At 35.0% G+C, this 20,805-nt stretch overlaps 4 protein-coding genes across 7 annotated transcripts; 2 read left to right on the top strand and 2 right to left on the bottom strand.

Annotated features, from left to right (window-relative positions):
• Window positions 1-4,575: 4,575 nt before the first annotated feature.
• LOC18039150 (WAT1-related protein At3g02690, chloroplastic) lies at window positions 4,576-7,657 on the top strand. Of its 2 annotated transcripts, XM_006429667.2 has the most exons (7): window positions 4,576-5,204; window positions 5,303-5,350; window positions 5,483-5,605; window positions 6,169-6,312; window positions 6,500-6,671; window positions 6,792-6,852; window positions 7,111-7,657. In XM_006429667.2, exons 1-7 carry the CDS (start codon window positions 4,629-4,631, stop codon window positions 7,208-7,210), a joined length of 1,224 nt encoding a protein of 407 aa, XP_006429730.1. In that variant the 5' UTR covers window positions 4,576-4,628; the 3' UTR covers window positions 7,211-7,657. The 2 variants fall into 2 exon arrangements, with proteins under 2 accessions (XP_006429730.1, XP_024037795.1); XM_024182027.1 differs by lacking the exon at window positions 6,792-6,852.
• A 101-nt stretch (window positions 7,658-7,758) lies between these two features.
• On the bottom strand, window positions 7,759-10,714 carry LOC18039149 (30S ribosomal protein S16-2, chloroplastic/mitochondrial). Of its 3 annotated transcripts, none has more exons than XM_006429666.2 (4): window positions 10,286-10,714; window positions 9,535-9,694; window positions 9,398-9,443; window positions 7,759-8,121 (listed from the first exon to the last, which is right to left on the bottom strand). In XM_006429666.2, the coding sequence occupies exons 2-4, from the start codon at window positions 9,665-9,667 to the stop codon at window positions 7,905-7,907; spliced, it is 396 nt and encodes a 131-aa protein (XP_006429729.1). In that variant the 5' UTR covers window positions 9,668-9,694; window positions 10,286-10,714; the 3' UTR covers window positions 7,759-7,904. The 3 variants fall into 3 exon arrangements, with proteins under 3 accessions (XP_006429729.1, XP_024037796.1, XP_006429728.1); XM_024182028.1 differs by having other exon boundaries at window positions 7,779-8,121; window positions 9,577-9,694; XM_006429665.2 differs by having other exon boundaries at window positions 7,779-8,121; window positions 9,535-9,689.
• Window positions 10,715-13,069: 2,355 nt separating this feature from the next.
• On the bottom strand, window positions 13,070-15,866 carry LOC18040104 (uncharacterized protein At1g65710). The gene is made up of 2 exons (XM_006429664.2): window positions 14,538-15,866; window positions 13,070-14,306 (listed from the first exon to the last, which is right to left on the bottom strand). The coding sequence occupies exons 1-2, from the start codon at window positions 15,792-15,794 to the stop codon at window positions 13,341-13,343; spliced, it is 2,223 nt and encodes a 740-aa protein (XP_006429727.1). The 5' UTR covers window positions 15,795-15,866; the 3' UTR covers window positions 13,070-13,340.
• Window positions 15,867-16,325: 459 nt separating this feature from the next.
• Window positions 16,326-17,876, top strand: LOC18040103. Its single transcript, XM_006429663.2, has 2 exons — window positions 16,326-16,558; window positions 17,553-17,876. Exons 1-2 carry the CDS (start codon window positions 16,406-16,408, stop codon window positions 17,619-17,621), a joined length of 222 nt encoding a protein of 73 aa, XP_006429726.1. The 5' UTR covers window positions 16,326-16,405; the 3' UTR covers window positions 17,622-17,876.
• Window positions 17,877-20,805: the final 2,929 nt, after the last annotated feature.

Below are 20,805 nucleotides of genomic sequence, written 5' to 3'. Positions count from 1 at the left end.
GATAATATTCATATGGACAGTTTATGTTCCATTTGATTTCAAACCTAATTAGACTTTTCACCTACTCCGCTGATATATATATATATATACAGGATAATTTTTAAAAATCTCCCCTGAGGTTTGGACTTGTTGCAAGTAGATGGCGAGAATCTGTTTATTTGTAAAAAACCCCCTACCATCAGTTAACTTTAACATTGACCGTTAGTTGACTGTGCAAAGACAATATTACCCTCAACAATAATTTGTAGACGGAAATAACTAAAAAAAAAATTAAAATTGTTGGCGCAAAAAGCACAAACCCTATTTTTTGACAATTTTATCCTTGTCAATTCCAAAAATTTACAATATCATAGGTAAAGATTATAACTATTTTATTTTCAAGTTTTTAATTTTATCTTTTTTGTAGAAACTTTAAGAAAATATTAATAATTTAAAGAGAATTTTTTAAATTTTAAATTTTATCTTTCTTGTAGGAACTTTAAGAAAATATCAATAATTTAAAGAGGGTAAAATAACCAATAATTTTAATTTTTTTTTTAGTTATTTCCATCTACAAATTATTGTTAAGGGTAATATTGTCTTTGCACAGTCAACTAACGGTCAATGTTAAAATTAACTGACGGTAGGGGGTTTTTTACAAATAAATCAATTCTCGTCATCTACTTGCAACAAGTCCAAACCTCAGGGGAGGTTTTTAAAAATTACCCTATATATACATGATGAGGTCAATTCAGAAGAAACTGCAGAACCCCAGTTCACATGCAAACAAAAGCCAAGAAACAAGAAACAAAAATTTGGATTGAAGGTGACTTCTGATTTCGTACTTTTTTGGTTATTCATGAAGTGTAATATTACAAACTGCAAATAATGGTCGATTTGAATGATTCCCTTTTGTTCAAGAGAAGTGATTAACATTTAACAATAACTCACCTTTTTCTTGTTTAGTGATTACAAGCAAGCTTTTCTAAATTTATGGTCGATTCATTCTCCTTATTAGGAAGAAATTAAGTTAATTTAATAGCTCTCATTAAGACACACATATTAACCAAAGGTTTTTTTTTTTAATTCTATTTGGATGATATGATATATTTCGTATATCAAAATTTTTGAGAAACCACGTGGCATATTCTTCTGAGGTTAAGTAATATTACAAATAATTAAAAGAGGCAAACTTTTGGTTAACCAAATTTGTAACTCAATGTTAAGTTCTTGGAAGCTTCTTTTTTTTCTTTTTTTTTTGGGGAGAAATAATCAAAGCAAAATGACTGAGTCATGCAATTGCAAAGTAAATTGTCAATTTATGAAGCTACGTACCTACTGTTTTTGACTAAGCTCAAGGGTAAGTGACGATTACTGATCTCATGCCTGTCATCACTGTTTCATAATTTATCTATTTAATTTTTTGTTTTACAAATTCAATAAGAATAATCACAACGAGTAGATAACGTATAAAAACAAAATAAGATAGAATAATATGAATCATATATGAAATATAAAATTATTAATGTCGAGTGTAAAAAAATGCGAAATAAAATTCTATATTTAGAAATAAATATATAGCGTGAAGGGACTGAATCCGTTTTAGTTGACAGAGAGAGGTAGATAACTTCCTTATTCGTTGCATCCAAATTCCCAAGAAATTAAATCATTTGAATATCAAGTTGGTGTGTGTCATATTTTTCTTTCGGAAAAGAGATGCCAAAACAATTTATGATGATTTTATTTTTAAAGCAATTTTGACTTCGTGGTGCTGGTTAATACTGAAAAGTAAGCCAACTAATTTATCAAACGCGTTAACAGATCTGAGAGACTTGAAAAACGGACCTTGGTTTTGAATAGTAATTAATCTCAAGCAAATCTTCCCAATGCACAATTAAATTTAGACGCAAGCAATAGTGACTGATGAAGGTAAAGTAAGCAAGTCATGCAAGCAACGTTAGGATTTTACGTTACGTGAAAAACAAAATAATTGTTGGAGACTAAACCCTAAATAATTCATTATTTTATTATTTTCGTTGGCATTGCAAAGCTCCGTTGCCATTTATGTGAGTCGCCACTGGGGTTCTATGTCAATCCTTCATTATGACTTTGGGTCCTGCAACTCATTAATTGTCAATTCGAGTCCCAATTTACTTACTGGAGTGGGAGTGAGGAGTGTGGATTCCTCCCACTCCAGCGTTTACTTCCTCTAAATAGGAAGGGAGTGGGAATCCCACTCCGTGGGCCCCACTTATTTTCGGAGTGGGGAGTGGGAGTGGGACTCCCATTGGGGGAGGTGGGAGTGGATTCCCACTCCCACCTCTCCCTTTTTTACCCTTTTATTTTTTTTATTTTATTTAATTTAATATTTTATAATTAATAAAATAAAATAAATATTATTATATTTATTTGAATAATATTATTATATTTATTTGAATAATAATTTACATTGATTCTAAGTTAAAATTATTTTAAAATAATATTATTATATTAATAGAGAATTAATAAATATAATATTATTATATTTATTTTAAAAATAATAGTACTATATTTATTTAATATTAATAATAATAAATAGTTTATTCTAAGAAAATATTAATTTTGTACTAAATAATATTATATTATTATTTTATATAATAATAAATTTAATATAATTATATAAAATAAAATAAAATAAAATAAGGTTTCATTTTGTATTAAAATTAATAATTTATTGTTCATAACTAAGAATATTAATAATTATAATAAATTTACAAATATAATAAAATAAATATTATTCATTAAATATATATTTTTTATTAGTTTTGTAATTAAAAACTATAATTCTTTAAATAAGGATAAAATTATAATTTGAAACTATTTACTCCCAATCCAAGACAAAGTAAACACATAAATTGGATTCTGATCTCTAATCCATGCTTCCATTCCAGTGTAAGTAAACAACCTACTCCCACTCCCACTCTACACTCCCAATCCTAGGATTCCCACTCCTCAGGATTCCCAATCCAATCCAAAAAGTAAACGCTACCTCAATTTCTTCCTGCAAATGGGAATAATTTTCAGTGGTAATTTGGGTTATGCCCCGATAGAAATAATGATTGATCCATTGGGAAATTATTAATAATATTTTTTTATTTTATCATTATCCATCATCTTCTTGGACATGCTTGATCAATAACTTTAATATATTTTTAAGTTGTTCAATTAATAAAATTCATCTAATGCAATTAAACATATTATATCATTCAATATGTATAGGGTTTAAACATCAAACTTCTCATTAATTGATGTGTTTTTTTTAATGCATATTATCTCATTCAATCATGTGTTTAAATGTATTTCATTAAATTTATTGATTTTTTATTACCGTGATAACGGTTCATTCAGTAGACCACACATGATTGAACTTTTGTTTTGGAATTCAGTTTGATGTTTGGAATTTTGTATGGTTGAAGATGCAAACATGGTGAGACAAATAGGGAAGAAACGAAGGAGAAATAATTGTGTGAGATAATATATTGAGATGGTGGACTTGTCCAATGATACTCTGTCATGTGACAGAATATTAAATTAAAGGGTAATTTTTAAAAATCTTCCCTGAGTTTTGAGGCTGTTGCAAGTAGATGGTGAAAATTATTTTATTTGTAAAAGGCCCCCTACCGTTAGTTAAAATTTTTATTGACTAACTATTGACTTTGAAAAGATAATATTACCCCCAATATTTACAATTCTAAATATTTATAATTTCATAAGTAATTAAAATAATTATTTTCACCATGATCAAGTTATTGATATTTCCTTAAAATCTTAAAAAAATAAAATTACAAATCTTAAAATAATTTTTTTAAAGTTTGTAATAAAATTACAAATCTTAATTATTTGATATAAAAATGTAATTTTTTAAAGTTTGTAATAAAATTACAAATCTTAATTATTTGATATAAAAATATATTTTTTTTAAGTTTGTAATTTTATTTTTTTTAAGATTTTAAAATAATTTTAACTGACGTAAACTATTATTGGGGGTAATATTGTCTTTTTAAAGTCAACAGTTAGTCAATGAAAATTTTAACTAACAGTAAGGGGTCTTTTACAAATAAAATAATTTTCACCATCTACTTGCAACAGCCTCAAACCTCAAGGGAGATTTTTAAAAATTACCATTAAATTAAAAGATAAAATTTATAACGAATCCTATTATAAAACCTACTAAATTTAATATCTTCTACTCTATTACGTGATAGAGTACTGTCCAACGTCCTAATCTCTTACGTGGGGTATTATCGCAAGTCCCAAGTAAGTTCAAAAGAGAGTAAAAATAATTTTCTGCTAGGATGAAAAATAAAATTGTACCCATAATTTCGGACACAATAGATATTTATAAATAAATAAAGGGGTTGTTTGAAATTAATGGCTAGAATGCTACACTGAGGTAAATCCGTAAATGTTGCAAACTTGCCATTTCCGGTATATAACAAAAATATAAGGGTAAAACAAGTAAAATTACCACAATAGTAACGGTGCTTACGCAGTTACGCGTGCATCAGCTTTACTCCACGTGCGATCTTCACTGACCACAACTCAAAACTCAAGCTCTTTGCTCTGCGTCATCACTGTTCCGCGAAGCTAAGCGCACCAGGACTGTAAAGATGGCTTGGTGGTCCTCTGCTTCTGCTTCTTCCACCTTTAACTCTTCTTTTTTGCTTCGATCATCTTTATCATCCTATTCAAACAAAAAGCTTAGCAGCAACCATGTTGCGCATGCACCGCCTTCACTTTTTTCTCCTTATATTACTATTAATTCATTCAAGAAAAGATGCATTATTGTCACAAATTGTACAACAACTAACAAGAAAAACATGGAATCTTCATCCACCGTTGATTGTGTGGAAACAGGCACAGACGTCGAGTGTCTGATCTCCCCAACTGATAAAGAGGAAATAGAACAAGAGCAAGTAGAACAAGATGGCCAAGTGATGGAGCTGGGGATGCTTTTGGAATGGGCAGTGTTGGTGTCGCCATTCTTCTTTTGGGGAACCGCAATGGTGGCAATGAAGGAGGTTTTGCCTAAGGCTGGCACTTTCTTTGTGGCTGCATTTCGTTTGATTCCTGCTGGTTTGTTGTTAATAACTTTTGCTAGCTCTCAAGGTCGAAAGCTTCCCTCTGGATTCAATGCTTGGGTTTCCATCTTTCTCTTTGCTCTTGTTGATGCTTCATGCTTTCAGGTCTTAGTCTTATACATTACCAATTCTCTTGTTTTCAGTTTATGTATGTTTCTATGTGTAATAGTTTGTTAATTATGTGGGTAATGGCGATGGAACAGGGTTTTCTTGCTCAGGGTTTGCAGAGAACTTCTGCAGGTTTGGGTAGTGTAAGTATCTCTAATATTATTGAAAAATTTTATTTGCACTGCAAGATTTTATTGAATTTGGTACCTTCAAGTCCAGGAAATTTACCTTTTCTTTTGTTCAAGCTAAAATTTTGTTTTCTATTACCTTCATAGGTGATAATTGACTCACAACCATTGTCAGTAGCTGTGCTTGCGGCTTTGTTGTTTGGGGAGTCCATTGGGTTAGTTGGAGCTGGTGGCCTTGTTCTTGGTGTTATAGGACTTTTGTTGCTTGAGGTGGGCTCTAGATTCCTAGAGTTGCGATTCTAGTTTTAATCTTTACAATGTTGCTGCTTTCAATTTTATTATTATTATTATTATTATTAATTTTGGCAGTTCATATTACTGTGATCACTGAAAACACCATATATACATGCATAATTGCACTAAATTGATGGCTGAAACTATGCATTTTGTGCAGCATGCGCTTTGTATAACAGGTGTCCTTGGAGCTTTGTTATCAATTCTTATTATATTTCAAAGCTTGTTCTTTGGTTTATTTTCAAGTAAAGGCAACACTTTTAAAGCTTTAAGCTGCCTAAAGAGAGTGTGTGTGAGTTCAATGTGCTGGTGACTGGTCTGTTGGTCAGCTAAGTTATTTAAGAAATTTTGTAATGAATTGTGAATTGTCACCCATCAGCCGTCATTGTAATAAGAAACTTTCCTCCATATTGAAAAGAGGATCCTAATGACGTATTCCCTGAAAAGAAGTCATAGATTTATTTTATGCCTATGTTCAGAAAAATGTTCCGTTAAATTTGTATTCATTTAAAGTATATGATGGAATTAATCTCTTGCAGGCACCTGCATTTGATGAGAGTAATTCTTCATTATGGGGAAGTGGGGAGTGGTGGATGCTCCTTGCAGCTCAGAGCATGGCAGTCGGTACGGTAATGGTCCGCTGGGTTTCCAAGTACTCTGATCCTGTTATGGCAACTGGATGGGTATTGTTCCTGTTCTAAACAGTGATTTCTCATAGACGTTCAATTGGTGATTTCTTTATAGCAGCTGTTATCCATGATTGTAGACATAATATATAATGATGTCAAACATTCAAAGTCCTTGTGCCCTTTTAACTCTGAGAGTATGTGTGGAGGCGTGGAAGTGGAACTAACATTCACATTTATGCAGCACATGGTAATCGGTGGTCTTCCTCTCGTGGTAATCTCTGTCCTCAATCATGATCCTGTCTACAGTGAGAGTGTTAAGGAGCTTACATCAAGTGATATATTGGCACTACTTTATACCTCCATATTTGGAAGTGCCATAAGCTATGGTGTATACTTCTACAGCGCTACTAAAGGTAAGTAATCAATTATGCTACTCAATGCCAATTACAATATCCTTTTTCCTTGTGAGCTAATTCTGCTATAACCTACTAAAGTGATTCAAAGTTTTGATTTGAATTACTTATATGTTTCAGGTAGCTTGACAAAACTAAGTTCTCTCACCTTTCTAACACCAATGTTTGCTTCAATTTTTGGGTAAGGTCATCCAACCAGAACATATGGAGTAAATGAAAATCCAGTATTACTGTCTGGAGTATTGTTCAAGAAAGAGTTCTAAAACCAGAAAATAGTTGAAGAACTTCTATGATTAGTTACTGATGAATAGGTCGCTGTTTTAATAGTTCTACCATTCTTGTTTATATATATGTACATATGTATGAGTTCTTTGGTGTTGCGTAATTTGGCTTCTAGAGTGTTTTTGATTGATTTTTTTTTTTCCTTGGTACACCACAGGTTTCTCTATCTCGGTGAGACATTCTCACCTCTGCAACTGGTGGGGGCTGCTGTTACTGTGGTTGCTATATACTTGGTCAACTTTCGGGGCAGTGTTTAGTGAAGCATATGGTTTATGCGTCAACATGGAGGCTAACATGTGAACAAAGATGAAAAGGAGGCTTACTGGGAGACTGTATCGGCAGTCTCAAGGCAACACCTCTATACTGGAAAGCTACATATACTAACAGCAGGCATGCATATTTAAAGATAGTTACTAGTTAAAGAAGCAATAGAAGCCAAAAAAGCGTTGGAGTGTGGGTATGACTTCATGTTTGTATCTCAAGAAGTATTAGTTGGATCAGTTGGGACTTGGGATCATTCTTACAGCTAATTGAAGGTTCGAACTGATGAAGCTATTCTCTTAAGGCTGTATCATGGTATACGTTGAAAATAACTTTCGGTATGTCCTCTGATTTAGCAATGGTGGGATATACATAGCAGGTCTATGATGAATTTAGAAATGGCCGGATACCATTTGTATGTATTCCTTGCTCTTGATTTGGCAAATATGGATTTCATTACTACCTTGTACGGGCATATGTTGTAATTTTAAAATGCTGGAGCTTGTACAGTGCATAAACACAAAAACCAGATCAAGACCGTTCATGTGACTACATATGTCTGCATCCATAAAACATGCGAGTAATCACTAATAAATCAACAAGGTGAACAGTAGCAGACAGGAAACAAACAAATTCCAATGGAAGAACAACTATTTTTTGATTGCAAAATAAGGCAGTGGTTAAAACATTTCAAGGGGCAGCCTCTCCTTCCATACCATCAGCTTTTATTTGCTTAGCATTGGTTGGCTTCTCCAAAACACGTCCTGTCATAGGATCGACCGGACGTGTATCACGTGGTCCACCTTTGCGTCCCATTGCCACCATAGGAGGTGGGGGTAGTAACCCTGCCCTGAAAAGAATGCGCTGGACAGGGTCCGATGGTTGAGCACCAACTGATAGCCAATACCTGCGAAAAGATTAACGAAAAACCAAATTGGACAGAGATAGAGCAGTGATATGTTTTATGCAGTTATTTATAAGTTATTTATATTACTTAGGTATGATAGGCATTGGAGTTATCAGAAAGCTAGCGCAAAAGAGAAAAGTATATCATTTCCTGCGAGTGCTAAGCTTACAATTCTCACAACGCAAACTTGGGGATGGCATTAAAATTCTTGTATAATCAACCTTACACAGATATATAAAAGGGAGAGGAAAAAAAAAGAGAAAAGAAATTCACTGAGGATCATTTGACCACCTAAAATGAAATAATTCCAATTAACCAGACTTATCACCCGTATAGATAATGTAATTAAGAGCTTCAGACTTCAGTTCAACAGACCATAGTAACCTTACCAGTTGATGTCTTTGCCATAATTCTACCATTAAATAGAAACAAGCTTTCAATGAATATTTTTCACTGTCAACATTGAAATTACTGCATATGATCATAGATATGAACAACCAAAAGCAGGCCATAGTAATTTTCTAAGAAGGCATATGGCTGATCCAATTTCAGCTTTCACAGATGCTGATAGTTCAAATGGGAGAGTTCAAATCAGTATCAAGGCCAAACCATGTCAAAAATATTGGTTCCTTGATGACAGGAAAGCCTCTTCAAGGGGATTCATGTGGGCTTCAATCGGGCTAGGGTAAGCCACTGATTCTCATTTGTTTAAGGATCAAAATTAAAGGTTTTGCACAAGGAAGATCAACCAACCACTGTATCAACTGTGGATGACAAAATGAGCCATACATTTGCTTTTAGCACACCACAAATTTTTAAGCTACAGTTTCACTTCAAGTTTTTTTTTTCTTTTTCCCTTTTTCTTTTGTTTTAAATATATAGGTCCTAGTCAAGAATCCATGACTTTAACTATATTAAGCTAAAAGACAAAAAAACACAAATTTCAATAAACTATAATATAAAATACATTGCATTGTAGTGTGTATTTTCTTATCTTTTAGTTTGGAAAATTATTCTATATAGCCCTTGCCTCTAACATCACATAACCATAATGTGCCTCTCAAACAGTTCATACTTTCAGTTGAGAACATGGAAGCAAAGGAAATATAGAACAGAAAAAAATAAAAATTGCAATCAGCTGCAGAACATATTCATTCCGCAGTCCAGTTAATAACTGACCATCAAATCTGAGTATTCAAATGCAACAAAAATACTTTCACGATAGAGTGGAATACCAAAGTCAATATATTTAAAAGAGAAAAAGGAATTGGCTTACTTCACTCTATCAAAATTCAGACCCATTCTTTTGCCGCTGTCTTGACCTAAAAGGATAAACATTAGAATAGAATCAGAATATTGCAAGAAAAAAAATTCATTGATCTAAAAAGTAAATTGAAAGGGGAAATGAGATACCTGGCAAGGGATTGTAATAGCCCAAGACTTCAAGATGCTTACCATCTCTGGGTGATCGGCTATCAGCAGCCATCACCCGATAGAAAGGTTTGTTCTTACATCCGAATCTCGCCAATCGAATCCTCACCACCATCTTTTCTTTTCCTGGATACCCTCTGCGCTGCACAATTTTTGATAGCAGGGTTTATGCTTTGGTTTATTGCACTTTACATGACCGATGAGGGTTTACACTTTAAACAAAACAACACGTCATTTTCTACGAGTGTTTTAACTTTTATAAAAATTAATGAAAAGACTAAAATTGGTGGGCAATTTGGTTTTCGGTTCAGTTTTTTCGATTTCAGTTTGGTTTGAAACCTGTTCGGTTTAAGAATTTAACCCAAACGAGCTGAAAATTTACTTTGGTTCAGTTTGGACCGATTTCAAATCCAATTTGGTTCAGGTTGTTAATTCAGGTTGCAATATGGTTCAGGTTGCAAATTCGGACTGAATTACTAATTCGAGTTACAGCAACTATTGTAAACAATGAACAAGGTAAAACAGCAAAATTAATCTATCCTAATATACTATCACCATTCAACAGCGAGTAAAAAATTTTGTACACAATCCATTCTAAAGACGGCTAACCATTCAACAAAATTAATCTATAGTTAATATTTAAGTTGTTCACATTCATCAAAATGAACAAACCAGAAGCTTCAAATTCAATCACAAACGAACAAATCAGCAGCAACAAATTCCATTAATTTACCTTTTTTTGCTGAGGCTGGTTCGCTGAGGTTGTTGTCGTGGACTCGTGGGCTGCTGGCCTGCTGCCGTGAGCTGCGGTCGTGGGTTTCTGTAGTCGATTGAGGCTGCTGTGGTACGGTTGTTGTGGACTGACGCTGATTTGAGAGAGGAGAGATGAGGCTGACGTGTGGTGAGGCCGTCGGCAGAACTGCGACTGTTTTGGGCTGAGGCTCAGAGGCTGTCGGCGGCTCGTGCCTGTCGTGGTGACGCGTGAGGCTATCAGCGGCTAGAACGTGGCGCAGCTGTGTCGTGGCGTGGGTATTTTTAGCGGCAGCCGGCACCGGCACCTTCTGTCTTCAGTGGGCAGAGAGGAGAAACCGCAAGATAGTTCCAGGCTTTCTGCTTCAGGGTTTGTTTTGATTTTGTTAGGCTTTCGTTTCGATCGGGTTTGGGCTTTTAGTTTTGGGTTTTTTTTTAATATATATATATTTTGTAAGCTTTAACATCCCCCCGGGCCCCCAAAAAATAAACCGCACGGTTTTGGAAATTGTAAAACAGATCGGTTTTATAAGTTGATAATCCGAATCGAACATAAAATCGAATAAAAATTTAAGCTCGGTTTGATTTGGGTTGAAGTTCGGGTCAACCTGAATTGAATGCCCACCCATTTGATCTCAAGCAAATCTTCCAATGCACTGCTAAATTTAGACGTAATTGTCAATTCAAGTACCAGGAACTCAATTTCTTCCTGAAAATGGGAATAATTTAAACTAGTAATTTTGGTTATGTCCCAATAGAAATAATGATTGATTCATTAGAGAATATTAATAATATTATTTTAAAAAAGTAGAGGAGTAGGTCGGTATCATTTTTTTTTAAATTTTATCTATTTTTAGGATTAAACTCGTGTCAAGTAGAATGAAGTTTTTTGAAAATCACTCACTTAAATTTTCAGAGATTAATATCAATAGTATTATAATTGCATCTCAAACCTTTAATAACACCTAAAAATCCTCACCATTCGACATAATTCACATTTACAATCAAACTCTTTATATTCAAAGCATTTCCATCTTCTTGAACATGCTTGATCAATAAACTCTAATATATTTCGAAGTCGTTCAATTAATAAAATTCATCTAATACAATTAAACATATCATCTCATTCAATATGTGTATGGTTTAAACACCAAACTTTTTATTAAATTGATATGTTTAAATGTATTTTGTTGAAATTATTGGTTTCATTATTGTAATGGTGGTTCATACGGAAAAGCACATAATTAAACTTTTGTTTGGGATTAAATTTGATGTTTGGAATTTTGGTTGGTTGAAGATGCAAAAATGGTGAGACAAATAGGGAAGAAAGGAGGGAGAAGTACTTATGAGACAATATACTGAGATGATAACGTTGTCTAATAATACTCTATCATGTAACAGAATAGTAAATTAAAAAATATAATTTATAGTTAATTTTATTATAAGATCTACTAAATTTAATATCAACTACCTTTTTATGTGATGGAGTACTATCGATATTACTTGATAGAGTACAATCGGAAGTCCTAGGTAACTTTTTTCCAAAAGGGGAGGTAAAGGAGAGGAAAAGAGAGTAAAAATAATTTGTTTAACAGGATAAAAATATAAAATTTTACCCATAATTGTGGACAGAATAGATATTTATAAATAAATAAAGGAGTTGTATCAAGTTAATGGCGAGAGTGGTACAGTAAGTAAAATTATCACAATTGTAACGGTGCTCCCGCATCCATCAGCCTTACCCCACCTGTGATCTTCACTGACCACAACTCAAAACTCAATGCTGATCACGATATCTTTCTTCCTCTTCTCGTGAATTAATAACCTACTAAATTGATTCAAAATTTTGATTTGAATTACTTATATGTTTCAGGTAGCTTGACAAAAATAAGTTCTCTCACCTTTCTAACACCGATGTTTGCTTCAATTTTTGGGTAAGGTCATCCAACCAGAACATCTGGAGTAAATAAAAATCCAGTATTACTGTCTAGAGTATTATTCAAAAAAGAGTTCTAAAACCAGAAAATAGTTGGAGAACTTCTGTGATTAGTTACTGATGAATAGGTTGCTGTTTTAATAGTTCTACCACAGGTTTGGGTTCTAGAGTGTTTTTAATTGATTTTTTTTTTTTTGGGGGGTACACCACAGGTTTCTTTATCTCTGTGGACATTCTCATCTGTGCAACTGGTTGGGGCTGCTGTTACTGTGGTCAATATTACTTGGTTAACTTTCGGGGCAGTGTTAAGTGAAGCATATGATTCATGCGGTCAACGTCTCTGAACTGGAAAGCTACTCATACTAACAGCAGGCATATATATGTAACGATAGTTACTAGTTAAAGGAGTAATAGAAGCCAAAAAGCATTGCAGCCTGGGTATGACTTCATTGTTGTATCTCAAGAAGTATGAGTTGGATCAGCTGGGACTTGGGATCATTCTCACAGCTAATTGAAGGTTCGAACTGATAAAGCTATTCTCTCAAGGCTTGTATCATTGTAGACGTCGAAAATAACTTTTGGTATGTCCTCTGATTTAGCAATGGCAGGATATACATAGCAGGTCTATGAAGAATATAGAAATGGCCGGATACCATTTGTTTATTCCCTGCTCTTGATTTGGCAAATATGGATTTCATTACTACCTTGTACGGGCATAGGTTGTAATTTTAAAATGCTGGAGCTTGTACAGTGCATCCCACAATTACAATATACACCACAGTGAACTGCTAGAAGAAATCTTCAGTAAATTTGAATCAACAGCAGCAACTCGTTACAAGCAGTTAAAACATAAACACAAAGGCATCCATGTGATTACATGTCTGCATCCATAAAGATTGTGAACAGTACAAGATAGGAAGCAAACAAATTCAAATGGAAGAACAAATATTTTTTTGATTGAACGAAGATCGTTCAAGTAAGATAAGGAAGTGGTTAATTTCTTGAAAAAAAAAATAGAAAAAAAAAAACTGGTTGCAAGTTTGCAACCATGAAAACATCAATGTCTACAACTAAAAAAACTACGGAAGTGAAAATCAACACGCTACGATGAAGCTGCAGCTGTAGCAACAGCAACTCTGCCACGCCAATTTCCATTCTGCTGGTAATCAGTGTCTCTTCTTTTCCCACTAAATCCCTTCCTGTTCTTAGTTGCTTCACAGCCTGCAGCTTCAGACATGGCTTGTCTCTGGAAACCTAGTGGACTCTGATCCTCCTCTTTCATGTTTGATCTTGATGTCCAACGATCTGTTGAATCGGCTGAATTGGGTTCCCACGAAGATGAAGATGTCCAGTTCTGTTGAGTAGTGCAGCCCACAAAGCTGTTACTGCCTGATGATTCTTGCCCATCCATATCTACTCCTCCTAATTCACTGCCGCCTCTCCTCACAGTCACATACCTATGAAAGCTTGGCTCCATCAGGTCATCATCTGCAAGAACCTCAGATTCGACAAAAGGGTCTTTAGCCTCTGTCATTTTCTTCCCAACAAGATTAACCCCAGCAGAAAAGTTGTATGCATTTTTGTTGTTAGACTGATCAGCTGATGGGGGTTTCCTGTCCTCAGAAAATGCACATGACAGATTGGAGCTTGTGGTGGAGTTGAGGTCAGCAACTGCTTCGAGGATGGAGCAGGCTTTTGTGACACAAGCTGGGAGTGAAACCGAAGGAGTGCTTTTCTGATGAAAGTTCTGGATGTCTTCAAGCAGTAACGCAGTGTATGATGGTGTAGGATTCAGCAAAGTTTCGGGATTCAGGTCGAGATCGAGGTCTCTGGATCGCCTAGACGACCTGGTTCTTGTTAAAGTTTGAGGTTTTTGGCTTTCAGTTACCACTGCTGCATTGGCTGTCATCGGCAGCTGAGCTTTATCTTCTTCCAGAATCTGTCGTTGCTCCTTTTCTGTGATATTTGCACCTGTAACCTTGTTGTTCAGGGTGGTACCTCTGCAACTGGATTTGTGATTATTAGTTCCCTGAGCAATATTTTCGGCATTTGGCTTGTGAATTGGAGCCTACATAAGTCATAAATATCCATGAGGTAAGTTAATATCAACGAAAAATGGTGAATCCCATATTTAAAACTATGTACACATTTCAGCAGTAATAAGTTGTTAGCTAACAAATTCATAATAAGGAAACTTTAACTTGGTAGCCGGTACAGATAGTGTTACTGGCCTGTAAGAGAAGAAATTATGCTTGCGTATATCTAATACTTCTAAGGAGAGAAAAGTTTATAATAGTACCTGATACAGAACGTTAGCTGAGGAATCCCTTACAAAAACACCTTCTCCCTCAAAATCTCTGCTTTTGTTACGAACTCTGTTGGTAATAACATTCGAAGCCTTGTTGTTGCAAGCTGATTGCGGGTACTGGAGGGAGTTGGGATCAATTTCACTCAAAGGGTTTCTTCTATAAGGAGAATGCTCGGCTTTCCTTGTAGAGTTGGGGTGGTCGATTTCACTCGAAGGGTTTCTTCTGTAAGGAGAATGCTGCTCACCCTTCCTCGAAGAGCTGCGGCTAAGCGAAGGATGCTGCTGCTCCTTCACATTATTACCATTTACCCTCGCCGGAGACTTGGAACGAGGCGATGCAGCCATCCTCGAACCCACAGCTCCAGCCGCCTCACCAACGTTTCTCTTCACAGAAATCCTCTTGACGCCACTAGAATTCGACGCCGTTGCAGGTTCTACAGCGACAGTGGCAGGCACCGATACCATTTTCCCAGGCCTATTAGCATTAGCACTAGCATTTGCAGTTGCAGTTGCTGAATTGTTCTCCGATCTTCTACCGGGGGATCTGCTGACTCGTCTCCCGCTGCCACTACTGCTGCCTCTCTCTCTACTCCCCGACCTTTGCTGATCTCTTTCTCGACTCGGCGTCCGCCTCCGTGCATTCGGCGACTGCCTGCTTGATTGCCGGTGCCGCTGTCTATGCTGCCTCTGGTTTTGCTCCTCCTCATCACTCCCTTTCTTCTTAACGGTATCACCGCTGTCGTCACCCCCATCGCGCTCAAATCCACCCTCGTTCTGATCAAAGTCATAACTCCTCTTCGACCCGGAGTACTTTCTAGCTGACGACGCCGTCTTCCCAGACGAATTGCTCCTGCTAAGCCTCCCGCATTGTATCAGAATCGCATCCACTTCCTCTTTCGTGCAACTCGACGTCCGTACGGCGCCGTTGCTGAAGCTGCTTCCAATTTCGTCCTTTTCCTTTACAGTTTCCGCTGCATTTACAACAATTTCTTCATTAACTGCGCGTTTGTCGTGGCTCTTTCTGTGTTTTATGACGAATATTTCTTTCTTCACGAACCCTTCCTCTTCTCTAACTTCCTCTTTGGTTTCTTGCTTCGGTAATTCTTTCTGGGTTTGAGTGCTATCACACTTCCTCGGATCTACCGTCACCGTAGATGCTTTAACCGGAGCCGGAACCGGAACCGTAGCATCTGCAACTGAAGACGACGAAGGAGAAGAATCTTTCTTCTTGCTCAAACAACTACCCATTTGGAACGGGCCAAAAGAACAAAGAATTTGAAACGCGAGCGTGTAATATGGAATGAGTGCGTTAACGAGTTAAATGCGAAGAGATAAGAATAGAGAGAGGGGTACGTTGTTCGAGAAGTCAATTTCAAATAAGAAAAAGAGAGAGAGGAATTCAAATTTTGAGCGGTCCCAGGCAAAGCACGTGTGTCCGTTAGAGAGAAAGAATAGCCGTTAGCTTATATGAGAAACGAAACGAAACTAATCGCTGCCGTTTTGTCTCTGTTCTGAATTCTGCTTCCCCTCAGTCCCTCACTAACCCCGATTTGTTTCTACTGTTACTTAAATGCAATATTATAATTAATTTATTAATTTATTTAGTGGGATTCAAATTTCTCCGCTAACGGCTATCTTCTTCAATTGAATCTTTTTAGCTGATACTGAAAACACTAGATAAGTTTTCTAAGAACACCTAACTTATTAGGCCCAACTAAAAGCCCAAATATTAAGAAGGCCCAAGGGAAAAAAATGACAACGATGAATGAGAATCGAGAAATGAAAGAGGCAAGAAAATTTTTGTTAGAAAAATAAAAAGCAAGCAGCTTTGGAAAATTCTTCTTGACCGGAATCGGAAAATGGGACGAGAAAAGCGAGCGGGGACTAGAAACAAGGATGAATCGGCGTTTAGCAGAGCGGTGAGTGCGGTGTTTGCGTTCGTAAGATTGGCGGAATTCGAGATACTCTTCTTTCTCTTCCTCGTCATCACTTTTATTGTCTTCAAAGATCTCGTACGTCACTCTCGATTCTTTATTTTTTTATATTGTAAAGAAAGGGAAAAAAAAAACAGATTTAGAATTTTCATGTAAAAGGTATTGATAACTGAGATGGGTGACTTATGTGTTGAAAAAAAAAAGAGAATTAACACGGTTGACTTGTGTATCATTGGGAGATAATACAGAAACATTTATTGAATAAGATTGTAGCAGATACAGTAACATATATTGAATCAGATTACAGTGTGTGTTTGTAATCCTGTCCTGAATTTTTTGCAAGTGATTGTGATTTGATTCTGACTCCATAAAGTGTTGATACCGCTGGGATTATTATGTAGTAGTTATCGTTTGAATGTCTTGGGCTTGATGTATTGAGGAATTACTTTGAACTTTTCGAAGATGGGTAAACTTTATTGCTTGTGCCGGTTGAGAAGAATTTTGATATTTGTGAATGGCGTCTGATCTTGTGTGAGATGCAAAATTGTTATTTGTTAGTTAAAATGTGTTCCATTATCAGATAACATAAAACTATGCATAGACATTCTGTACAATTTTTGCTTCATTATTCTCTTGGAATGCATCAATTATCCACTTATTCTCTGTACATGGTAATTAGGAAATGTAGAAGAGCATCCAATTCATTGGCTTGTTTGTTTTATGCTCTTTAGCAGCTATAGTTTGAACCCAAGAGCATTAAATTGCTGAGAAACATGGCACACGTGCACAATATGATTCTTATCAATGATTTGGAGGTGTAATTCCATTTTGTTTGTATTAACCTGGCAGGCCAAAATCTGACTTCCATTCTTAATTCCTTCATGTTGTTTTCTCACAGTCTAGGAAGTACGCTTCTAGCGTTTGATTTGCTTGCGTCTTGAATTCCAGTCATCATTAGCTTCTATAGAGCATTTTAATAGCTCTTGTGACTCTGATTACAACATGAATTGCTTGGATTTCTCAGTATTTGTGTAAGCTACGAATTACTACTGATTTGACAAATTCTGTGCAGATTTCAAGGCCTGAATACAATCAGATCCTTGTCAAGAAGCCTGGTGGAATTGATTTATGGCCTTATTAGACCGTGTGTAATAGATATTTAGGTTTGGGTTTTATTCCTTATGAATTACAGTAAATCAGAGGAATAGGTCAATTTACTTCGACATTTATGTCTGTCTGTATGTCATTGTGCACAAAACTCTTTCGATTTTTCATAGTTGTAACTGCACTTTGAAGTTGTGAAAAATGACTACTATGTTTTGAGGTTATCTTTAGTGCTCATGGAAGGTTGCTTAAGGAATATAAAGAGATTTGGAGAGAGAGAATTTATATCTTATTTCCTTAATTAAAGGGAGCCTGATATCTCAAGTGCTTTAATGTAAAATTAATTCATACTATTGTTGAGGAGAGATTATTTAAATGAGTTATAGTTAAAATGATTATGTGTTATATCCTATAATTTGTATAGAAACCGGAATTTAATGTGTAATAGTGCACTACAAATTTCTTCAGCAACTGCGCTGAAGCCAGAAGATGAGCTGAAAATGTTGCGCAAAAGCTTGTCTTCCGTTACAAAACACTCACGCATGAATCAATTGAAAATAAAGGAAGATTTTACCCTTGAAACTTAAATTAAAATAAAGGAAAATTATCACTTGTATACTCTTAAATTCTCTTATTATCACTTGTATACATTTAAATTATCACTTGTATCATATGAAAATACTAGATTGTCCCTCTGGCGTCATCATATTTAAACGGCAACTAACGGTTTAATGGACAGTAGATACATTTTGTCAACTTAGGGTGGACGACTGATATATCTTCAAAGTATTGTAGTAAATTTGATAATGGAGTACCTAAGGGTATACAAGTGATAATATCCCTTATTATTATTATTATTATTATTATTATTATTATTTACCATGATTTCACATTCAATGTAGTCGTTTAACATTGCTCTGCAATTCTCATGTGGGAAGGTTGTTATAAAATTAAATGTAAAATAGAAAATTTAAATTTTAAGGGAAAAATGGAAAGCAAGAAAATAAATTAACATTTCATGAGACGAATTGTTTCCGGGTGAGTATTGCACAAACAGAGTCTTGATCCGAAACCCGCATTTCTCACATCTGTACTCCGTTCCTTTTCCCCACACAATAAATTGTTGCTCTCAATATTAATCAATCTAATGATGTTAAAAGCGACACTGCTATTTTTCATGGCAATTCTTTTATTCATTGATGTTTGGTGCTCGGATTATATGGTGAGACTGCTGCTAGTCTCATGGGCGTAAGAAAAAATAATAAGTTAATGGAATAATCTTAATGAAGGATAATTGTGGCATTAGAAAATATGTGCAGAGTAAAAATTATTCATTAAAATTTATTGAACGAGCGTGTAAACTAATAAGGTGTTTAGAGTAAATTTTAGAGTGCAAATAACCTCACCTATAAATTAGTGTAACGAGGTTGTACCCTCAAATATTACTTTGCAAAAATTAAATAATTAATATAGATTGCCTTAATTTAATTCTATCATAATTAAGACATATTAAATTTGAGATATATAGAACATAAATTAAATAATATTGTAATGAAGTATAAAATAAATAAATTTGAGATTTAATGCAATGTTAAGGGTAAATGCCCTTTTAGTGATTATATTTTGAACTAAGTGTTCATTTAATCCTTATATTTTAAAAATTATCTCAAGACATCTCTAGTGTAGTAGTGTGACACTTTCAACTTTGTATTTTTTTTTGTTACAATAATAATACCTTTGCTACAATATTGAGCTCCAAAATTTAATAGCTCAAACTGAATAGATACAATAGAGTCAAGTTTAAATATGGCTTGTACTTTCATTTTGATTTCACCTCGAAACTTAAATCATTTATTACTCTTTGCGACAAAATTGAGCTCCATAACTCGTGCTCTATTTTACATGTTAATTAACTTTGACTTGGCTATGTTTCTTAATCACACTAAGAAATAAATTGTCTTTGAATTGTTTGGATATTTTATATTCTATGGTCAAACTTCATTTACATGTGCAACTTGATTAAAATGTGAGCAAATAATGGACAAAAAATCTTTTCAGAAGCAAAAGAAGATAAGAGGGATGTAGCTATGAATGACATTCGAAATCCAGTAACTATCAATGAAAATGTTAAGGAAACACATGTTGTTGCTTAAGAAAGCAAAGAAGTCACCCCTGCCCCCAAAGATAGCACTGAACCCAGTTCATTTCTCAAGGACAATTATACTAGTGAAAAGTTTCTAGCTGCTGCTAAAGAAGGCAGTGAAACTACTGAAGACTCCCGCCTGTTGGCTAAAACTGAAGGCTCACACAATGCTACAATGGCTCTTAAAGTGAAAATCTTAAGCAACAACAAAAATTCTTTTCAGGAGCAAAAGAAGATAAGAGGGATGTAGCTATGAATGACATTCGAAATCCAGTAACTATCAATGAAAATGTTAAGGAAACACATGTTGTTGCTTAAGAAAGCAAAGAAGTCACCCCTGCCCCCAAAGATAGCACTGAACCCAGTTCATTTCTCATGGATAATTACACTAGTGAAAAGTTTCTAACTGCTGCTAAAGAAGGCAGTGAAACTACTTAAGACTCCCGCATGTTGGCTAAAACTGAAGGCTCACACAATGCTACAACGGCTCCTAAAGTGGTGTCCAAAAGACAAATTGCAATTTGGTTGGGGGTAGTTATTATTCTCATTGTGACTACCCCCTTAGCGTAGCTGGAGCAGATGGTCACTTTAGAAGCAAAAGTAGATGAATTGAGAGATGAAATACGAAAACTCACCGAAGAAATTAGTAGTGACGAAGAAGAAATTACTCGAGAGAGGTTTATTGTGTTAAAGTCAGCACCAAATATGATGCTTGAATTTAACAAAGTCAGCAATGAATTAGAACTCTTAGTTTTTTTTTCACTTAACTCTTGATTTTTCTTTCTCTAGCGATTTAAGAGTATGACTGCATTAGGGTTTTGGGTGGTCAGACAAAATACTGCAATATTTATAACTTTTTTTTACTAGTAAAATTTTTCCTTATGTCTTCACCTATAGACATATGCTAAAAGTCGAACCACGTAAATTTTTGTGTCCTCTTTATGTGTTTTTTCTTCATTTTTCTTCAATTTCATTATAGCTGTGGCCCTACTTCACCCATCAATTTCCTAACACTGGTATCAAAGCTATTCATTATATTTTTTAGAGTTGAGGTATTGTTCACGTACATGACGTTATT

This window comes from Citrus clementina, unplaced genomic scaffold, assembly GCF_000493195.1.
Source record: "Citrus clementina cultivar Clemenules unplaced genomic scaffold, Citrus_clementina_v1.0 scaffold_6, whole genome shotgun sequence".
In the NCBI taxonomy this organism is placed as follows: Eukaryota; Viridiplantae; Streptophyta; class Magnoliopsida; order Sapindales; family Rutaceae; genus Citrus; species Citrus x clementina.
Note: the sequence above shows the minus strand (reverse complement) of the source record. Positions and strands in the feature narration are given on the sequence as shown.